General features: G+C 38.7%; 1 protein-coding gene across 7 annotated transcripts in view; it reads left to right on the top strand.

The window, feature by feature from the left end:
- The window catches only part of ZFAT (zinc finger and AT-hook domain containing), an 89,505-nt gene that overhangs the window by 15,919 nt on the left and 50,465 nt on the right, over positions 1-23,121 (top strand). For all 7 annotated transcript variants that reach the window (XR_013946173.1, XR_013946174.1, XM_080579028.1 and 4 more), the window contains exons 3-5: positions 3,889-4,149; positions 13,602-13,775; positions 22,851-23,001. Coding sequence is in view for 5 of the 7 variants with exons in the window: in XM_080579028.1 (XP_080435154.1) it covers positions 3,889-4,149; positions 13,602-13,775; positions 22,851-23,001 (586 nt within the window). In the remaining 2 variants the exon portion in view is untranslated. The remainder of the gene's footprint in view (positions 1-3,888; positions 4,150-13,601; positions 13,776-22,850; positions 23,002-23,121) is intronic.

The following is a 23,121-nucleotide window of genomic DNA, read 5'->3' as shown; positions in this document are numbered from 1 at the left end:
AACAAACTAACTTTGGAAGATCCTGCCTTGTAAGGGTGTTGTCCTTTAGTGAACCAGTTTTGGCTAAATTTGGTTTTGATGCGAGCTACACAACCCCTTCACTGAGGATCATTAAACCCAACAAAACCCACAGTCCTGGAGTGCTGCCGTCGTCTTCACTCTAACCTACGAAGAGTTAAAAACTGTGTGTGTGTGTGTGTGTGTGTGTGTATGTGTGTATTTGCTTAGTTAAACTTCAAGGGAATAATTGCATTTAATTCTGCTGTATAATAACACGAAGGCCTCATAAATAGAAATGTTGCATGCTACTCTGAACATTTCTGAGATGGTTGATTATTAAATGGACTGATTTGGGGAAGCTTATGTGAATAATTCCTGTGGAGGAACAGTGCAGGAGTAGACTTACATAGTTATGTTGTTGTGTTTTTTTTTTTTTTTCCTGTTCTCTTTGTAAATTGCCTTTTTTAATGCCTTTGAGTACATCAATACATAGCATAGCACAGAATGTCTTCCTAGAATATTGCCATTGTGCATTCAATGCCAGTTAACATAAAGGTTACTTTCAGTGAACCCGTGATGGGTGTAAAAATCCCTACGAACCACAAAGATGTTCTTGGGGGGAACGAGATTTCACTTGTTAAATCTTTTTAATGACCAATTAAAAGCTTGAGCTTCCCACTAACCATCTTTGAAATGAGTGCTTTTTATATATTTATTTATTTTATTATTTTTTTAGGCTGGTACTTTCCTTTAGCAAGGGGTGACGTTTATGATTGGCTTGTTTCTGTGCGAACAGATGAATACAGTGTTCAATTACTGTACGTTGTTAATCTTAGGTGGCTTTTTGAACTGTGGTTAGTACAATGAATGGATAGCTGGTGGCAAGCTGGGTACAGAGAGACAGCTGGCATTTATAGTCCTGTGCATCATTCAACATTGAATTCTGGCATTGTTAAAATAGCTTGAGGTATGTTTGGCTCTAGAAAGAGGGGAGAAAAAAAAGCAAGGAATTTTGGTGATACATCAGTAGTCCACGAGGCCTCCTGTTCCAGTGTGTATTGTTTCCAAGTGCTTACTGCCAAGCCTTTTAAAACGTCTGAGAACTGCTGGTAATTCTTCTGCTGGTAGGCTCATTTACAGACAGATGTAAATTTACACATTCGTTGTATTGGTTGCACCATTAGGAATCTTACTGGTAAGAACTACAATTTGGTAGCCCACAGAAAAGGACCTACCACCGACCTGCTAAAGGAGCAGTTCTCACATTTCCACTTGTATGCAGGATTTTGTTTCCATTGGTGTCTTAACGTGAAAGTGCTGTTCCGTTTTTCATTAGGTTTACATTAAAACCAGTCAGTGAGCGGTGAACCTCTTCTACCTGATTCTGTTCAGTTTCTTTTCGGAAAATATTTGGTATACTCTGGTAGAGTTTGGAACGCAAAGGAATGAAAACAGCGTCGTACACAGAGAATGTGGTGGTTGTATCCAGTCTACAAATCCTAAGACTTAATTGCTTTATGGTACCTTGAACAGCATCTGTCTTCCCGATACCATGCTTGATGCACGGGCACTCCGACCTTCTTACAGGCTGACATTGATATGTTGTTTGTTCTAATTGCGTATTAATTTCTTTAACTCAAGGCACCAAGTACTGTTTGCTGCAGTTGATGGATGTCAAAATAACGTGAATGGTAGTGAAGTTTTGAGAGCCCTGAAATCACCTTTCTCTTTTGGGCTGATAACCCCCTGCTGTTTGGGCTGATAACTCACCAAACTACTTTCACTGGAGTGCAGTAGCACAGAAATTCAGAACACTGCTCCTGAATAATTGCAAAAAGATTTGTGAAAGAGTTAATTTATTAATTTTTTCCCATTCACCACGAGGCTTTTAGTGTTCATATGACATGGTTAAGTAGACAGGCGCTGTGCTCTATCACTGCTATAACAAGACAAAATGCTTTCTCGTTCACTTGATACCAGTTTCATGATTATCTCGAAACTACGGTCTCTGTATGTGGGCTTTTGTTTGTCTGGGATACATAAGGGAAGTGATTCACGGATTCTGAAGCGATGCTGCCACCACCTCCTGTTCTCTTGCCTTAAGATTCGTTGAGGTCTTTTATTTTTCCTTATGTTTTAAGTCAAACAATTTAATCTTCCCTTAAAGCAAACTTCAAGGGACCTCAAAAGATGTGACTACCATAAGCTGAAATATGCAAGAGTACTTTTTTTTTTTTTTTCTTCCCAGAGCATCAAAAACAGAGTGGTTGGCTAAATTTTAGTATTTTCCCTTTGCTTTTCTCTCATACTACAAATACGATGGCTGACAGGCACTTCATACCTGTTCTATTTCACTTTTCACATTTTAATGCATATTATACAATGTGTTCTTTTGTTGTTTTTGTTTTTGCGATTCTATGACTATATCAAGAGTTTTTGCCCTTTTCTTTTGATTTTCAAAGCTTAAATTCACTGCACACAACTGAGGGTTCTTAAACTGGAATTTAGTCACCCTGGGGTCCAGAATGATCCGGGCCTTACACAATCTGCACAGCATTCTGGAGAGTATTTTCTGTGTTCATTCAATACAGGAGGCAAATCGTGACTAGTTTCAGAGCGTAGGTGTCTAACATTGGATAGAATGCATGCCAGAAGCCTGGAAGAAGCCTAGCTCTGTCCTGTTTCTCCATACACCATCAGGCAAACTCTTCTAGATGTGCATGAATTTTTCTCTCTGAGCTCTGCAGAAGCAGATCTGTTATTTCACCAGACGTCTGCTCAGACTCAAAAAGATACTTTAAAAGCGAGCATGCTTTGCTCTCGGTGAACTGAGTTTATTGCAGAAGAGCAGGTTCAAACTAAAATGTGTACAAAACAGATAATTCTTCAAGTAGTTCAGTGTAAAGAACAAAAAACAACCAAACCAAACCAAAACCAAAACCATAGAACACCTGAGATTTGCAAGAAAGTTAGAGACTGATACTTTTCATTGTATCCCCTATTAGATGGGAGGAACTGATAGCTAGGATGATGTCTCCTAAAAGTACCTGGTCACCATCTGGAAAATTTGGCTCCCTCTGAGTTTCTGCTTTTGTCAACTAAAACTTTTCTGACTGGCTTAGTCAATCCTGAACAGTTTCATCTGTGAGAGGCTGATAGCAAGGTTGCTTTTGAAGTAACTAGAGTAAGGATGAGAGAGATCACCAGCAAGAGATACGGGTGTGAAGCTAGAAAGTGCTGGGAATAAGAAATCATGGGAATTACAGAATCTTAGCAACATGAATGGTTTGGGTTGGAAGGGACCTTCAAGATCCCCTAGTTCCAGCCCTGCTGCCACCTCCCACTAGATCAAGTTGCTCAAAGCCCCATCCAACCGGGCCTTGAATTATTAAGAGTGTAATTGCTCAAATTATTACAAGGACAATGAGGTTCTGGTTTTAAAAGACAAACTGCTTTTTTTCTGAACGTATCTAAAGTGCTTAAGCAATTTCTTTGAAAAATCATTTTAATTTAAATGAGATTTTTTTTTTGGTGGAGTGTCAGAACACAGCAGAGCAACTCTGTAGAATTTGCGTGCTGATACAATTAGGCAGTAATCTAAAAGAATACTTGCAGTGTAATTTCTGTAAAACTGTAGCACTGATATCTGTCGATCTCAATAACACGCGTTATTGCTTTGGTTATTGCTTTGTGGCTAGCAGAAATGCCAACAAATGTCATTGTTTAAAAATAAGGCTGTGTGAAGCTAACATTTTTTTAAGCTTTAGGGTCTGAAATTTTATTTAATATTCTTAGCTTTCAAAGATCTGATGGATATTAGCTAATTACCAGAGTAACCCTGTGAAATTTCATTATAGCTTCTTTTTAACTTTAGCTTTCTGTTTCTAGAGCTCCTTGCAGTGAAGAGGAAAAGGGGCAGGCCAAAAGGGTCTACTAAGAAGTTCTGTGCAGACGAAGATGTGGCAGACAGTAACTCTGCTCCAAGTGAAGAAACTCAGCCGGGGACAGAAGAAGGACCAGAACCGGCTGAAGTCTCACCAGGCAGCTTGGAATGTAGGAAATGCAATCGGAAGTTCTCTAACACCCGACAGCTGAGGAAGCATATCTGCATTATTGTGCTCAATGAAGGAGAAGAAGAAGGAGATGGAGGTAAGAAAATGTGCAATAAAAAGATGCAAAGTGAGCCAGCGTGTTTCTGTCATGTAGCTTGATTGGTAACAACTTGTAAGCCCTAGTGTTAATTTTCAATGGAAAGGAATCGTCTGTTTCTTTTAACAGAAAAACCTTGTTGAAGCACAACTGAGAATATAATTAGACAAGATTATTTTAATTCTTTTTTGGAAAGGTCAAAAGGTTTATTGCACTACGTTTATTGCATTATAGTTGTCTTAAACTCACAGAATCACAGAATCGTCTAGGTTGGAAGAGACCTCCAAGGTCACCGAGTCCAACCTCAGCCCTAACACTAACAAGTCCTCCACTAAACCATATCTCTAAGCTCTACATCTAAACGTCTTTTAAAGACCTCCAGGGATGGTGACTCAACCACTTCCTTGGGCAGCCCATTCCAATGCCTAACAACCCTTTCAGTAAAGAAGTTCTTCCTAATATCCAACCTAAACCTCCCCTGGCGCAACTTTAGCCCATTCCCCCTCGTCCTGTCACCAGGCACGTAGGAGAACAGACCAACCCCCACCTCTCTACAGCCTACTTTAAGGTACCTATAGAGAGCGATGAGGTCGCCCCTGAGCCTCCTCTTCTCCAGGCTGAACAATCCCAGCTCCCTCAGCTGCTCCTTGTAAGACTTGTTCTCCAGACCCCTCACCAGCTTCGTTGCCCTTCTCTGGACTCTCTCGAGCACCTCCATGTCCTTCTTGTAGTGAGGGACCCAAAACTGAACACAGTACTCGAGGTGCAGCCTCACCAGAGCCGAGTACAGGGGGACAATCACTTCCCTAGACCCACTGAACTCACTGAAATGCTTATTTTAGATAAGAAACTTCAGTTTCTCAGAGGATTACACTTTTCAAATGAGAAGTGATAGGGGCCACAAAGGCGAGTATCATCCATCGGTGAAGAAGGATGATTCCTTAGAGATGTTTCTGTCATGCACCCTGGGAAACCTGAATTCAGTTCTCTTCTTTTGATAGATCCAAAAAATGCCTTCCAGGGTGGCTTGTTTTATTGTATGAAAAATAACGCAAAACTCACGTTTCTATTTCACCAAAATTAATATGGATTATTGTCTTTGAATTACGAGAATTCTGTTATCTTTAAGATGGGTTTAAATATACTCAACCTCTCAAAAGTTTTAAAAAGAAAAGGGTGAAAATTCATTTAATTTTGCTCTAAGGTGAATATCACATGAATACAAAACAATACAGTAGCCCAAGTTATCTAAACTTATATGAGCTTTGTGTTTATGTTAAAATGAGTTTTTTTTTCCTTTAGCTGTAGTTGCATTGCATGTTATCTTGTTGGTTCTACTTACAGACAAAGTTTGCCATCGATTTTTCTCCAGTTTTCTATTACTGTTTTGTGTCCACTCTATCATTATGGTGCACAACTAGTCCGAGCCCATTTTGCTTCCAGTGTGTTGTAGAATTTAACTTCTGCGGCTAACAATAAAATGGGCTTAGAATATGTTGACAGAGCGCACAAACTCTTGCTTCCATAAATTACCTGATTTTTTTTTTTCTTCTACTGTCATCATTGGTTGGATTTTTCAGCTACACGTAGAGACATTCACTCCAGCAGTCTCACCTTGGGCATCCCAAGTGTCAGTGCCCTTTGCTGTTTGTCTGTGTTAGGTACGATGTTAGCATTTGCCTTATTTTGTCAGTGTTGCCTTTTCTAAGGGTCTTTTTAAAATACAATCTGAAATCAGACTATAAGCTCAAATTAGCTGTTCTTTACCTGTTCGCTCATTAGAGCTGCTAAATCTTACCTAGATCCGTTACGCTACAAAACCCACTGCCAGATTTTTCAAAGTAAATGGCTCATTTTTTTCCTTTCAAAAAAGAAAACAGCCTCAATTTTATGTGAATGGAACATTTTTTATTTACTTTCTGGCAAAAGCAAAACAATCAAGAAAAATGGCATTCTTGCGGAGCGAATAATGAGGGCTTTCAGTTGTTGGCGATTAGTGCAGCTACAGTGTCTCCAGCCCAAAGCTTCGTACTTTGGTGGCTAACTGTAATGCTACTGGGGGCTGGCTTTTATCCTGAAGGGGTAATTGTTTCTTGGATTACACCTGGGAAATTCAGTCTTCAGCCATCTACTGATAACTGACCCATCGGAGGGAAACTTCTTATCTCTGGTTTTGCCACGTGAACTGCTTTGGCAAAACTTTCCAGTTTCTGCATGTGTCGATAAAAGTAGCATGCATGTTGTTGTTATCCTTTAAGGAAATACGATCACATTGAGTTGCTCAAAACTTTTTGATGCGTGTACAAGACCAATATGGCCTACACCGAGGAGTTGGTCATAGCTTTGTGCTTGACCAGCTCAGAAAATACGTTCTTCAAACTTGGGCTTTTGGAGTTGTATTACCATCAGACTCGATTTTCATTACAAAGAAAGTTTCGAGGATGATGGGTGAAACTTCTAAAAGTGAACAAAAAAGCCTAAAACTAAAAAGGCGAGCAAATCATGTAATTGTAAATGCCTTTTTTATCTGTTCATGTTATTTCATGGGGACCTGTTCATACTTCAAAACGCTTTGCACAAGTTTGCCAAGATCCTAAGTTGTTGACAGAGCCTGTGAGCTGGAGGTTTCACCCATATCTGTCACAGTGAAAGCTGCTGTGCTCGTTAATTTATCTAAGTGGGTTACAAAGCTGTCTGGTTTTCTGCTTGTCAGTATGTTCTGTGTTAATGAGTTTGGGAGCGTTATTGCGCTGTTTGTGAAATGGTGCCGCTTTGGATTGTTTCTCAGACCTGATCCTGCTCTTTTCCTTGGCTGCCATCTTGCTGTATAATTCTGTTAAACGATTATTAATAATTCTCATTAACCTCTTGCATAAGGTTCATAATTTAGAAAGCTCTATGTTCACAATGAGACTATTCTTATTTGGTGTGAGTCTTAAGTAGCAGACTAGATGATGTGGCAATTGCTTATACATCTAGGCAGTCGTGTCATTCCTCTCAGCAGCTCTGCTGTATCTCTTTGAAGATGGAGGACCACAAATACAAGTGGCGTTCAAAAAGCAAGAGCATCCTCGATTTAGGCAGTGGCATAAATGTATTTATTTTGCGTGTGTTTTTTTTTTGTGTGTATAACGTTCAAAACATATTTCAGTTCCTTGAATAGATGTGATCGACACCAACATTTTCTGGACTAAAGTGTCTATGAGACAAAAACTTCTTGAAATCGCACACGTTTTGGTGTGTATGAGAGAAGCAGGACTGACACTTCTGATTTGATGACATTTCTCTGTTGCTGGCGTTCTAAGAGCTGGATGAATTTTGCTGAGGCTCTTTGAAGCGTTCAGAATTAAAATATCCTCTCTCATTTCTGACACAGCAGTTGAGAATAGAGGGCTAAAATCGTAAGGATCTCTGACAGCAAGTTCTTCCGTAGTTTTTGACCTCTTGCCTAATACGTATGGATTGTTCTTCCCCATTTTTATCCAGTGTTTAAGCTTTTGCCATTCCAACTTGAAATTAGTTTTATCAGTTTCTCCACTGCTTCTTGGATTTTTTTTTCTGTTTTCATCTGCTTGCTCATGTTTTTAATTTCTTGCAGAGTTTATCACTGTATGGATATCTGATTAAAAATAAAGTACTGGGTTTGGCTGGGATGGAATTAGTTTTCTTCATACGGTGCAGCATTTTAGATTTGTGACCAAAATAATGCTGATAATACTCTAATGTTTTGGCTATTGCTAAAACAGGCTAAATATTGAGATGGTGTATATTGATATTCTCTGTAATATTCTTCACCGAGGGAAACCTAATCAGCATATTGACCTGAAGGTGAAGTTAAGATATCAGGTTTCCAAATAATAAAATTTGTTGCTTTTTATAGATCCCTAAGGGAGATGTTGAAACACTTATCATAATGGATGTCTAAAATTGCAGTGGATAAACAACTATAAAACGGTATGGAAACAACAGCATGTATTGGGCTGAGAAATGACTGGTGAATGTAATTGGCCTCTGCTGTTGTTTTATTTCTGGGATCAGTGATCCACATGACTTCTGTGAGGTCAGTTGCTCACTGAGGTGGTTTTCCCTTTCTTTCAGGAGTCAGCAAGCCGTACTGGTTACTGACATCCTCTGGGCAGCTAACTTACTGCCTTGATGAGTACTGGTTGCCTTCACCTTGTGGTCCCATTCAGTGAAACGGCAAGGAAAAAAGTGTGTTCAGAATTTGCACAGAGTTAAAAATGTTAATTTTTTAAAGAAATGCCCCATATACACCCTCAGTAAACGTACGTGTGTATACACACACATTTCCTAGAGGACTTCTCTGCCTAAGAAAGTCGCTATGATTCAAGCAGAGCTGTTTGAACGCTTGTTTTCGTTTCTGCTGATTAAGCCAAATTGAGGGTTTGGTTAATGGGCTGGCAGGAGGGACTGCCATCCATTCTTTTTGTCCTAAAACAAAACTGGGTGAGTTGAGAATCTGCCTGAACAGGCAAAAAATGGAGCTGCCAGAGCTCGTGCCACCAAGATGGGATGGGTTTGAGCGTTTTGGCTGTTGCTGGATTGGGTCGGTTCCCCAGCAGCTGCCTCTACACTCTTGCTTTGAGAGAGAGGCAACAGGTCATTAATTTAACCTGCCTCCCTTCCCCACACTGCAGCACGCATGAATCTCTGGCAGGTACACGACATTTGATGGCTGGGGAATGGGATTTGGGTGGCAAACAGATTGCAGCAGTGGTCAGCCTGGGTTCTCTTCTCTGGAATAAACCACCTTGAGCTACCAAAAAGGATTTTTAATCTTGATTAAACAAGTGCCTGATACAGATCAGTTTTGTGTCAAAGCAGAGAGGCTTCCATCAGTTCAAGTTCATTACTTAAAGCAGTTTAGGTCAAACAGCACAACTTTTAGTATTAAATAATTAGTATACTCAAGCAGTTTGAGAATTCCTCTGATTATTACCACCTCTTCATTGTACATCTTTAACACACTTCATAAGTTTTTCTGACCTCTTAAAATTGACTCCAGGTGGTTCTTCTGCTGCTCAGATCTTATTGCAGACAGTCCAGATATTATTTTAGACACTTTCAAGAGATTCATAGTGAATTAGGAGCCTGTGTAATTCTTAAGAAGTGTCACTTTTAGCCTTAGTTTAAAATACTTTTGCCATCAACTGGATTTTCATTTACATGACTTCGTTCTGTGAGTAGTGTGTCAACCCGTGCAGGAGAAACAATTGCATGTGTTCATTTTGAACGGCCAGTTTACTACTTCTTTTTTTTTCCTCCTCAAGCTGCTCTCTTGCTGCTATGAAAAACCAGTATGCTTTAGGGGGAAAAATAATAATTTGAATGAAGAGTAGTTTAAAAACAGACCAATTAGGAATGTGTGGCTGTGCCTGCGCAGTGTCGTACATCCAATTATGAAGGCAGCGAGCAGTACTCGCAGTTAAGGGCTCAGCCTGAAGCAGGGGACAGATGAACAGCCGAAGTCGACAGGACTCTGAAGGTACTGGTTTGTTCAGAGTCGACAGGAGGTTTCCTCATCAACGCAGGTACAACCATTCCTTAAACATGTGGGAAGGCGCAGGCACCGTGTTACGTTCCTTGCACGAACACAACTGGCATTTAAAATGCCTGTCGCTAGCTAGGGAAGGTCAGGTTATTAGTCTGTTAAGTGCCAGCTGACAAGGTGCTAAGCTGACTGCTTACCAAGAGAGGCACGGTGAGGCAGTTTGTCTAAATAAATCTGTTTATGGGCAAGCAAAGACTTACCGCTCGGAGGAAGTTTGCTTAGCTATTCTGAGTTGCGTATACTTCATTTGTCCTAAATCTTCTTAAAGTCATCAACAGATGCTCCTTTGTAATACACTAAGAATAGTAACAGGTGAATTGTCCAAGTTGTGAAAGATAAAACACGGTTATTTGACTCTAAACAGGGGAACAGTTAAGTAAATTTTTTTCAGGAAAACATCTAAATTACCAAGATGAAAAGGCATCCTGTATTGTGGCAAGGCACTGTGAGCCCAGTGGTCAAAGCTGAAGCTTATCTTTTTCATTAAAACATGCTTTCCTCTTTTCCTCTCCCTGTGTGCTTTCATAAAAGTCTTTCTAGTTCTTTTGTTGTTGTTGTGTTTTTCTCTGTTTTGTTTTTTGGTGCAAAGAGAGTTCAGGAAGAAAGCAGCTTTTGTTGGGAGGTAGGATGGTTTGGGTTTGGTGATTTGGTGGAGGGTGGTTGTCTTTTGTTTTGTTTTCACAGAACCACAGAACCACAGAATCATCTAGGTTGGAAGATACCTCCAAGATCACCCAGTCCGACCTCTGACCTAACACTAACAAGTCCTCCACTAAACCATATCACTGAGCTCTACATCTAAACGTCTCTTAAAGACCTCCAGGGATGGTGACTCCACCACCTCCCTGGGCAGCCCATTCCAATGCCTAACAACCCTTTCAGTAAAGAAGTTCTTCCTAACATCCAACCTAAACCTCCCCTGGCACAACTTTAGCCCATTCCCCCTCGTCCTGTCACCAGGCACGTGGGAGAACAGACCAACCCCCACCTCTCTACAGCCTCCTTTAAGGTACCTGTAGAGAGCGATAAGGTCACCCCTGAGCCTCCTCCTCTCCTTTGTTTTCAGGTTATGCACAAACTGTGACATTGTGCTTGTAGGAAAAAAGTATTGCAGCCCCAGCTCCTTATCAACAAATCACTTCTGGAAGATGCCTGTTGCTTTCAGAAAGGGAAGGAATAGGGCTACTTGTGTCAACGTGCATTGGATTAGTGGATAGATTTTAAAGTTTAACTATCAGAACTTTTTGTTGCAATTCTACATATCTTCTTAAAATCACTTTGCAATAGCATTTTTGGAGTTCTTTTTTGAAGGCAGGGAGTCATCGTCAACTCTTCGTTGTAACAGGTCTGGTCTTTTCCACAGCTCGTACCCTTGGCTGTACTGAAGCAACCAGCAAACTGTTCTGCCTGATAGAGGCACATAGGAAGAAAAACAGCATGAAATAGTTGTTAGCTGTTAATGTGGTAATAGTAGTTATTCATTAGTGTTGATCACTGACAAACTTAACTCTGTCCTTTTTTTTCCTTTTCTGCTTTCTAGTAGAATCCCAATATTCTAAAGTTAATAGTTACAAGTTAAGCATGAAAATGTTTTTGTTCTCTCCTTAAACTGATTAACTCTTACTTTGTAATGGTTAGAAAAGAGGATTTAGGAGTAGGATGTTTAGAATCTGTTCATATTCCTACAATGAATTCATTCAGCACGTGATCCTAAGCAAAACGGGGAAATTTCTAATTGCATCTTTCCCTTCAGTCTATAGTTCTGGATTTTGTTAGCTAAACATGCAAAGTGTCAAATCATTTTTTTTCTAAAACCGTCACTAACTGTGCACTGAATATAAGCAATGTAATTAACCTAATCAATTCCTGTATTGGTTGTTTGCCAGGACATAAAACAGCCCCAGGGAAACACAGTTCAACAGGCAGTGTACGTTCGTGTGTGTTCTGATTCCCTATGAGAAGACGTTCTGCTGGTGGCCCAGTCCTCCTCCGAAATTTGTGCAGATCTGTTGTTGACAGTAAACTAATGGAGGCAGTTTCACAAAGGAAACGTGGAAAAACGTTGTTTCCCCCCACCCCGCTTTCATACCACCAAAAGAAAACACTACACAAGCAGTTTCTGTCTTATTTCTTTATATTCAAATATAAAGGGGTTATTTCTTTATGTTCAAATATCCCTTTCAAGTTTTGCTGTCAAATGCTGCTGTTAGAATTATTTGGTTTCAATATCAGTAAATAACTATATTAAAGATCTAAATGGAGACATAATAAGCTCCTTTACAGCAAAGCAGGAATATCTTCTAAAACCGTAGAAATCTACAGAGAAAAAGGTAGTTGAGGAGAGGAACATATCACGGAATTTTATTAATGAAATCTAAGCTAACTCCTACGCACCTTGTGTTCTTCTGTGTGTTTTTGGTTTGTTTGTTCATTTTTAAATCTGTTTAGACGACTTGTAGTTTAGCCAAACACTGTTTACAGGTGCTGTCCTAACTATGCTACTTTGGTTTGTGCTTAGCCCTTTTTGTTTTTTGTTTTTAACCCATCTTCCCCTAATCCCTTGTTCCAAGACCATGGGAGACCAGAATCTCAGCTGAGCATTAACAGAACACAAAATGAAAACACAGCCATTTCCATGCATCCTATCTTGCCACCTCTTTTGCTATTTGCATGTCATAAACAACACAACACACTACAGCTTTTGCTGCTACGGCTTTATATTTATATACTGTTTCCCTATCGCAGCAGAGCAGCTAACAGCATGTTATGAATATACATTGAATGACTTACTCTGGTGATTGTGTCAGCTGCTTCAGATCCAGGAAAAAAAAAAAACCTTCTGAAATTCACTGGGTTCATTTATAATTTTCTTTCTTCAATCAGTTTTTGCTTTCCTTACTCATTACCTCTGGAATATTTGCATAATGCTTTAATTTGCTATGAGAGTTTTCTCTTGCCTGCATTTTACTACCACTTCATCTAATATAAAGAAAGTTCTGGGTATAAACTTGCAGCCCTCTTTTTTTATTCTTTATACTGCTAATTCCTTATTTATAAGCAGTTTAAAAATTTCAGTAAGGAATGCCTCGTTTGCTGTAAGGAAGAAGAACTTCAAGGAAGAACTGAGTTAATTTCTAATTATTCTTTATTTCAGATGGGTATTTTGAGTACTACCGTTGCGTTGCTTTCTGGTTAACAAGTCCAAAAGTTATCCAATTTAAGAAGATGAAGACATTCTGAACAGCAGAAGATAGGGGATAATTTAGAAGTGCAGGCCTTTAAAAGTCAGAGTTTTATGGGTCAGGAGGTACACAGAACCAAAAGAACTGTTTTTAACCTTAGTTTTTCTCAGATCAGTACTGAAAAAGAAAAGTACATTTCTGGTTATTAATTTAGTGTAACTGTGTGGAAAAAGCCTAATCCTAAGGGACTGTTGAAACACTTTCCGTTAAATAAGATGCATAATGAATCAGGTACTAGGAGAAATAATCCTAGAGTCACTGTTACAGTGACATACAGAAAGAAGAAAAACAATTTGCTCTTTCACGATGAAATCATAAGACATTATACCAAGTTTGTAGGATTTCCACAAAAATCCACAATAATTTAAAGATCATTTAGGAGCGCAAGTGTTTCTGAGAGTCCAATTGTTGTTTTTCTCTTTGTTCTCTGTTTGTGTACGTATCACACTGGGCTTATCAAGGAGAGGAAAAGTTGTTTTCCTTTAGGGATTCATGCAGCACACCTTGTTGTGAGCACATACAGTTCTTTCTACAGCAGCGTTACTTTTCTCCTAATTCTTTTTGTAGCATTAGTAACTGCTACCTGCATTTCTTTCGTACATAGTTATATATGTATTTTTTTGGTGTTTGCTCTTTAGGTAATGATTCTGACGTTGACCTTGACAGGAAGGAAGATGAGCGAGAAAAAACTCCAAGGAGGCCAAGAGTGCAGAAGACAGAGAGAACTCCATCAACTAAGGAGACTGAACAGGTTCCAGGAGCTAAAAATCCTATTATAAGCGTGGTTTTGACAGCCCATGAAGCTATTCCAGGTAATCAGAATCACCAATTAGTTAATTTATTTATTTTTAATGCTGACAATATATAAAAGAGTCATCATTCTAAGACTGAACTCCTTAGAGTGTATATTATCTGAAAAATCACTTATTTAGTATTATTTGGTCATCTTGATTCGGAATCTCTGTATCTGGCAGCTACATCATTTTAGAACTACCATTACATTTCTTCATAGGTGTGAGAAATGCTGGGAAAGAAAGGACTTTTTGGACCTGGGTTTATTTATCTGCATTAACATCAGTTGTGGTTAGGCTGTGAATGGTTTTAAAGAAGAAACTGAAAATATCAGTGAGTGAAGAAAAGGAAAATATTTCCTGTAATATGTTTGTTTATTTCAGCTCTTGATTTATGTATCTTTTTATGATAAATATAAATTTGATTATGAAAACACAAACAGCTTAGTGTATGCATAACTTAATATTTATGCTGAGAAATAGATTGACAAAATATGTACCTATATTTGAAAATCAAATCAAGTTCCTATGTAATGATTAAAGGATTCTTCATAACTTCCTCTAGTGCCTTTTAATCAAAGGGTTTTGGAATAATTTCAAAGTTTTGATTTTAAACCTAGACTTGTTTTGTCCGTTAATATAAACCAGGTACTCACCTGACTGACAAAATGCCTTTTTACTAGTTTTGTGCATTATTTTCAGCTTTGTAGCCTTCAGCCTTCTCTTCTTTGTTGCTAACAATTCTGGATTGTTGTTTTGCTTACAGATCTCAAAGCAATTGGAATGCATTTATTTCTTTTAATGTCGTGGGTTGGAACATACCTGGATTTCCTGTGCTCTTTGTCTTTTGATAATGATATCTGTGATATGTTTGGGCTTTATTTTTTAAGATTCATTTCTCATTGCAATGGTAGAGGATGCTGGATGAGCTACAGATACCCTGGGTGCTTAGAAGGGAAGTAAGAAACACTTTCAAATTCATTTTTTGAGAAACCTCATACAGGATTTTTGACTTATGCTGAGCTGTTAAAAAAAAATTTGGTCTTGCAATACTGTAAATATGGGGAAAGCTAGAGGAGAACCTGTGGGCACTGGAACCATGGAAACCTGGCTTTGTGGTGGTTTGAGTTCTGCGCTGCTTCATTTCGCTAACCACAGGCCCATTCTCCTTGTGTGATGTAACTCTGGGCATCGCAAGGAACAGCTCCTTTGGGCAGAGGGGGAACGCGTGATGGCTGGTTAAGGGGCTCGCTTGGTGTTGGTTAATGGATTTGTACATGCACCGTCCCTTCTGCAGGGCTTTTGGGAAGATCTTCTCTGTCCACGTCCTACATTTTATGAACACAGTAAGAATTTTTATCTTTGAGATCCCTACCTTTCTGTCAAGGACAAGAACAAAGTTTCAAGAGGAGGAGGAAAGACATGGCAGACGGTGCCCACAGAGGCAAATGAAATAATGGTAAATACAGACAGTGAAGAAAATACAGTACGCATATGCAGAGAGAAAGGAAATGAAAATTTAGGGATGATTGTTACCTTAATTGCTACGTCATAAAATTTTTATTTGGACAACAAAAAAGTTTGTCTTTTCCTTACACATATGCTTTTTAAATCACTCAAAATATTAAGAACAACTTCAGCTTTGGAGCCTTTTGTGCATAGTACATGTTGTGTTCAAAAGGCTGTAATGAATTGAAGGGAAGTTTCCAGTCAGTTGTGAATTTGCAGCTCTTTTTGAAAGTCCTTTAATTTACTTGATTGACAATCAGTAATCCGACTAATTTGGAAGTTCCCAGGTAGAATATGTACAAGAAAAAAAGTCATTGCTGTTACAGCAGCTATGAATTATCATCCAAGTTTTCAGCACTTACACATTCTGGAAGTTACTAACTAAGTGGTTAATTCTTTGAAGACTCAGGAAAATGTTTCATTTAGTGTAATTATTTTTACTTTGTTTTTAATTGATTACCCTTCGGTTTTTGTCATTAATTTTGTCATGAATTTCCATTAATCACCATTCTGTGATAGTCTAACTATTGTGTTGTCATAACTCCTGGGCTCATCCCCTTCCTCACTAGTGCTCTTATGTCTGAAATTTGACTTCCAGAAGACATTTCATACCCGTCCATCCCATTTCTTTTTCCTGGAGATTTATGACCTGCTGAAGAATTGAATTATTTCTTTACGCTGCTTTTAATGATTGTGAATAGATAAAACACTTCCCACCTCTCTCCTGCTTTCTGCGTGTTAGTCATCTGTAAAAGTAGGTTGAAGATAAAGTTAAAACTTCCTGCAAGCAGTAGCATTCTGTAGCCACCTGTTAAAGTTGCGTAGAAATACCCTTTTTGTGTATAGTACACTAAGATCTTGTTGAAGATCTATAAACATTCTATCAAATAGAAAAAGAAGCCTTTAAGAATTAGTTGGATTTTATCCACAGCACAGAGGAAATCCTGCTCAGACTGTATGTCTCCCTTCTTAAGTAAAAGATGCTTTTAGGAGTGTTACATTGACTGTTCGCTTTAATTTCACTCTACATTTTTTAGGTTTGGGACACTGCTCCACATCATGTGTTCAATAGGTTATGACTAAATTGATCTCTTCAAAATCCCTTTGAACAAACAAATCGGCTTCTAACAACTCAGAAAATACACTCGGACAAGATTGAATTTTTTTCCCCGTGCTCCTTTTCTGTAGTGTTTTCTTGGGAGGCACATGAAAGGTAACAGGTTTACAGCTTTCGGAATTGGAAAGCTTGCATTAGCCCACCAAGTACAGTCTGACTAGAAGTAGTAGGTATTTTTCTCCCTGTGCAGGACCTGAATTGCCTTCAGCCATCACTGAAGGGACCATAAATCCTTGAAGAGAGGGAAAGTTGTGCTTATGAATGCGTAGGTCGTGTATCAGGTTAAATGGAGTACAGGTGGGTTTTGTTTTTAAGTACTGCAATAAAGAATGAGGGTAAATAAGTATAATTATATGCACGTCTAGAAATACTTTGTTTTGAATGACAGATACTCATGTTCATAGCCTGTTTTTAAGAACCAGTGAGTAAACTCCGTGCCAAATACTCAATCTTCTGTATTTAATGTACCATATATAAATTATGTAGGCATCTGAAACCAATTTTATTATTCATGCTCAATTAGTGTGATTCAGGAGAGATTCTACTTTTAATGTTTGCTTTCTTGTTATATTCAAGTCCTGTAATATTTTAAAAATTCAGCTTGTTACTGGGAGAGATGCCTTATGTTCCTGTAAAGATGGAAAATGGTAACGTTTTTTGGTGAGGTTCTCTTTGCCAAATCCCTGAAACTTTGGCTCATTAGCAACTCGATTTCTGAAGGAGTTGACTTTTTTCTCCTGCAAATTCTTAACACAAGGCTGTGCAGGTTCTTGTCTCCCCAGCTTCAGCTGGTGAACAGCTGTCCATAAAAGGCCAACTGTGTTCTTGTGCTGTAATCTTACAGGTGCTTGGATCCTTCTCTCGTGAAGGTGTTGTGAAGTGGGAAGAAGCAGAAGAATGTATTTTTGCTTAATATTTTGGGACCAAGTGACAATGTAAACTCTTCCCTTTAAACTAGTAACAGTGCTTTTTGTTGAAAATGGCCTTTCTTTTGTAGCTCACAGAACTACGGCTTTAGGCTTGTGACACATCTGCATGGTTTAAAGATCCTACTGTTGCCAAAGGAGCTTTCCTGCTTGTCTCTCTTATTTCCCAGTTCACTTCTTCTTTCTGGTACCAGCACTCGTGCTTGTGTCAGCCTGCAGCAAGCCGATTCCAAAGCTGCTAAAATAGATGTACAAACATGAACATATACATGCACGTGCTCATTTTCTCCATCAGAGAATTTTTGTTTTTCTACCAGTTCTGCTTACTGAGCCATTGCACACTGGGGCCACAAAAGTGTCAAAAGCGTGAAGAAGGACAGCGGTGACAAAATGTCTTCCAGGGGTAAGACTAGGCTTGGGACTACCCCTTTGTAAAGCAGCTGGGTCAGGCCTTAAGTCATTAAGCCCAGTATGTGTAGGCTGCTGTCACCAAGGCAGTGCTATTCTCTTCTCCCTCCCCAGTCCCTGACAACAAATTCCTGTCCTTTGGACCGTTATACATGTTTACGCATTTGTGAGGTAAACCAAGTCAGTAACCCAATTATTTGTAGGAAGGGAGAGGTGGTTTAAATTTCAGCCAGATCCCTTCTCTGCTTTTCTGCATCCTCATGAACCCCGGTGCTGGCACATTTAAGGTGTCAAGAACATGGATTTAAAGCAAATGTGAAATTAAGCAAGGTTAGGAAAATTTATCCTTTCCCCTCAGTGTGTTTGCAGGTATCTTGTACCTAAGATTTAGCTAAGCCAGCTAGTGGCCAGCTGTGTTGAAAGTGATAATCTTCATCCCAACATATGTAGCTCTGTGTTTCTATTTCTGTTTCAGAGTTAAAGTGTGTTTAACCTCTTTATTATTAGAAGAATGACAAAAGATTATTTTGCCTTTTTTATGCTTTATTTTGGGGGTGGAGGGTAGGTTTTCATGGGGAACATTTGAACTCATGATTTGGGTTAATTTCTGTTGGTTTCATTTTCATACTTGTCTTACCGGGGGGCAACGTACATTTGGAACACATTCCTTAAGATATTACAGAAACTGAAAAAAATACATTCATTCAAAAAGAGATTGTAAGAAACAGATACTCACTTCATACCCTTCAATATTTCCTGTACACAGGTACCTACACTACGAGTTTTTTTTAAACTTAAAAAAAAAATAAAAAGAAAAGTCATAGCTTAAAGGCTGGTCTAGTCAGATGAGACATCTTGCAGTATTCCCATGGGAAAGAAGTGAGAACCTTACTGTGCACGGCCTCCGAGAGCTGGGAGTTGCTTCTGGATCATCATATTTAATACATATCTATTAATTTGTCTAAATCCCTTTGTGAATATATTTGTATTTTCAGTCTCTGTAAGATCCTGCAGTAGTTGTTCCATAATTTAATTACATACCGGGTGAAACCATACATTCTTTTGTTCCATTTCAAGCCTGCTGACTGCTTATATCTTTGAAGTGCTTCTTGTGTATGGTTTACGAGATAGAGGATTATTCACACGTTTTTCATGGTATTCCTAATTTCAGAGGTCTTTCTGATATTCCTCTTCCAGTTATGTCACTTCCAGGCTGGAGGTCTCTGAGCTATTTATCCCTTTTCCAAGGGGAATTCTTCCGATTTTAATTTTGTTCTGTTTTACAGTTCTTCTATAGCTTTTTTTTTTTTGTCTGTACATGAAATTGTAGGAGGTTCACAGAACTTAGTTGTACGGTAGCAGGAATTTAGTTATTGTCATCTCCTGTTTTACTTTTGCTCCTTTCTAATAATCCCTTCCACTAGATTACCTTGTAGACTGCTGATGAGCCTTGTAGAAGTGCTCTGTAGCAAAGGCCAAGCTGGCTTTTTCTAAGGGGCAGAGTGTCAGAGATTAGAGGCCATCATCACTGAGTTTGAGACAGAGGTAAGGCATGCTGAGTAACGCTTGTTTGTAGAAGTAGCTGTCAGAATGTCACGAGGAACTCAAACTTTACTACCCTTAAAACAAGTTTGCTTAGGTGATGTCATCTGAAAAGAAGAAAGCAAGAGGCATAAATGAAGTCTAGTAAATTAAAGTTAATTCCGAGTTTAAAATAAAATAGATATGAAGCAGTTGGAACGTTTTGGAAGGGCACGTTCAGTGCAGTTGACTTTATTTTTTATATCTGTATGCTTTTAACGATTTAAAATGATTGTTCAGGGAGCAGTTACGAAAACTTTTGCCTTAGTTGTTCGCATGTAATATTTTTAATGGGTTTAATGTGTAGTGGATTCACTACCTCTTACGTTGGGTAGAGCCTGGAAATCAAGTTTCACTTGCAGGGTGTCTTAGTCATTTGATTATGATCGAAGGATCACAGAATCATCTCAACATCACCTATGTTTTTGGACTCTGTTAACCCCGTAGGGAATCTAGTGCTAGGATGACCTGGAGTGTTCTGTCCACTCCAAGTATGCAAAATGCTGGCCAGGCAGTACTTATCTAGCTCGCCTAATTTAAGTGATTAACATTTTACACTGCTGGCACAAGAGTCTATTAAACAGTTCAACAGCCTGTTCAGGAAACCATCAAACATCCTGGAAGGCAGAAGGCACAGAGGAGGTCCAGTGAAGAGCGTTTAATGAGGATCCTTGTCTCACGTGCAGGAAATGGGAGGCTGGAAAGAGGTAGCCAACCTTATCGAGCAGTTCAAGATCTATTTTCTTTCAACTGAATTGCTCTAATTAAAGAGAACTTTGGTTCTATTTTTAAAATAATAAAGTATGGCGATATTGGTCTGGTGTCTAATATCAGTGTTACCTTTCTTACGTCGAACCCACTGATTGAAGTGCATCCCCTGTGCTGTCGTGCCGAGCTCCCATCTCCCTGGGCCACGGCGGTGTGAGCCGGGAGGTGCAGCCTGGGCGTCTGGGAGAGAGGAGAGGTGGGGACGGGAAGAACAGCAGTGAAAACGCCCTGGTGACATTCCATTTGAAAACCTGGAAGTCAAATTCTGATCAACTGGCAGAATCTCTGCAACAGAAAACAATATTAAAAAATCAGTAGTCAAAAAGGTCATTTTTAGATGCAGTCAGTTCGGTGAGCAACCGAGCTAAATACAGTCTGTTTATCCACAGGGCTTGCTGGTGCCCCATCTGGTATCAAAGCTTACATACTCCCAAAGTGCCTCTTCTCAAAATATCTTCACTTCCCACTTTAAATCGCTGTGAGGGACCCATGGGACCTCCAGCTTTTCCCTTTGTCTCCGTTACAACACTGCTCTCCTCAGTGCAGTGCCCATAAGTCTTTTGTGCATGCCGTTGGGCAACCCCCACCTGTTACTGGTTTTCCTGTATAGCATAGGCATGTATTATTTTTTTGTTGTTGTTCTTTTTGTTTGTTTATTTTGATTTTTAAGAGACTTTGGATTTGAGATTTTGGAGACTATATTGCAAAATCTCATTTCTTAAAAATCAAAATCTTTTAGTCCAAAATTTGGACTGTGTAAACCTTCGGACTGTGTACTGTCTCTGGTTTTTAGCTTTCTTCCCCTTATAATTGTTGTTTCTTAGGGTTTGTGTTAATACCTCTTGTATTTTGTACATAATATCTTCAGAAACCTGCTCTCTGGATGGAACAAGAAGGGTTTTAACTTCATCCCCATGTTAAAGGAGTAGCTTGTATCGTTCTTCAAACTTTTTTTCTATTCATGGGTGTCATTTTATCGTAGAATCATTTAGGTTGGAAAAGACCTCTATGAGTAAACAGTGAGAATCTGTTAAAAAAAATGTATTGATTCTGTCTTTTGCTTTCTAGGTTCCCATGTCATTATGTAAACTTGCTTTGATTCTTACTATAAATTATTTTCTCAGTCACAAAGGTATATGGTACTTTATTTTAATTTTAATTTTATTTTAATCAGGTGAATTGAAATGAGATCAAATACTAATGTAATATCCAAGAAAGAGAAAATAAAGTAGAACATACTGGATTCCAGTTTTACCTGAAATTGTTAAACTCATTTAATTCAAAAATATTTTCATGTGGAACCTTACTTGTTTGCTTGTCCCGTGTATATCATAGAACAGTCTTTATTTACGGATCTGGCTTTTTTCTTTTTTTTTCCCTAGGAGGTATGGGTAGTTATGTATTACTACATATTTAATGCCTTTTCGTTATTCAGTGCATGGTCCCTTGTTTACTGTTCATGTTTCAATACCCTGAAATATTGCCCTGAAAGCATTTTTTTCAGAGATTTTTCTATAGTACATGTTAGTAGAATACGAAGATTTCACAAACATATATCGTTGTAATATATATGTGAATTAATAAATGTTCATATAAATTTATTACAACTTTTGAGCGTAGTAACTCCCTCGTTTAATGCATAAGTAGATGAGTTACGGTTGGATTAAGAAATTAAAAAGGGGATCAGTCAATAATGGATACTTGGTTTGATATACTTGGGATTTGTTTTTCCAGTGTAAATTAATATTTGTGATTTGTAATTACCTTCAGTGCTAACTATAGAGACTTGGCAATAAATATTTCCTGACTACTGTCAACTGTTCGGGGTGGGGAAAAAGAGCACTCAGCTAAACAATCTCAACTCAATCACATCTCAGAATGTGCTTAGTTTTGCCTCGATTAACTGCAACGCTCTGTGGGATAGAATCTGATCTTTTTGTTTTCTGCACAGCCCTTTTACTTCTGCTTCTAATGGAAATTGAGACGTGCACATGGAGCATATTCTTTTGTTCTGAGCAGACGGCAATAAGCCCCAAAACAAAAAATGTAAAAGATTTGTTCAAGGAAATGATGTCCAGACTTTCAAATATAGAAATAAGTGCCTTTTTCCCCCAGCCTCATTTGTGGAACTGATTAAACAGCTCGGCTGAAGTTTTCAGCAGTAACATGGAGCAGAAACAGAAAAATGAAAATTTCATTTCTAAAACTTAATTTTTAAAGGTGGAAGTAATTGGATATAGGATCTCGTAGTAGTAGGTATCAAGCACTTTTATTACTCTGCATAACCAGCAGTTCTGTAATGGTATTTAAACAGATGTTTGGTGTGAGTACTGACGCGTTTTGGAATTGTACCTATCATTTTATGCACGTGAATTTAAAAAATGAAACTAAAATAGCTGAACTAATGATTACAGAGTTTAATGTTTTATTTATTAGGGGCTGTGGCAATAGGACAAGGGCTAGTGGTTTTAAACAGAAAGAGGATAGGTTTAGATTGGACATCAGGAAGAAATTCTTTATTCAGAGGGTGGTGAGGCACTGGCACAGGCTGCCCAGAGAAGCTGTGGATGCCCCATCCCTGGGAGTGCTCAAGGCCAGGCTGGATGGGGCTTTGGGCAACCTGGTGTGGTGGGAGGTGTCCCTGCCCATGGCAGGGGGGTTGGAAATAGATGGTCTTTAGATGTCTCGTCCCAAGCTAAAGCATTCTATGATTTACACTTTTATGTTACAGATAAGGCACATTTTAATAAAATATTTTTAATGAACATATTTTGTTCTTGTTTTTAGGAGCCACAAAAATTGTTCCAGTTGAGGCTGCTCCCCAAGAAAGTGAACCCACAACTCCAGAGACAACAGTTCAAGACCCATCACAACGAAGAGGATATCAAGAATATGCAATTCAGCAAACCCCGTATGAACAGGCAATGAAATCAAGCAGGTAATTTTTAAATATTTATCTTCATTTTCATGCAAAATAATTCATTTTCATTAAAATCAATATGGAAGCATTTCATTTATGTTTTCTGGGCCTTTTCAATAAAGGAACAGATGAAAATAT

Source organism: Anser brachyrhynchus (genome assembly GCF_964034855.1).
Source record: "Anser brachyrhynchus genome assembly, chromosome: 2".
Taxonomy (NCBI): Eukaryota; Metazoa; Chordata; class Aves; order Anseriformes; family Anatidae; genus Anser; species Anser brachyrhynchus.
The sequence above is the reverse complement of the archived record's forward strand: the minus strand, read 5'-3'. Positions and strand labels throughout refer to the sequence as shown.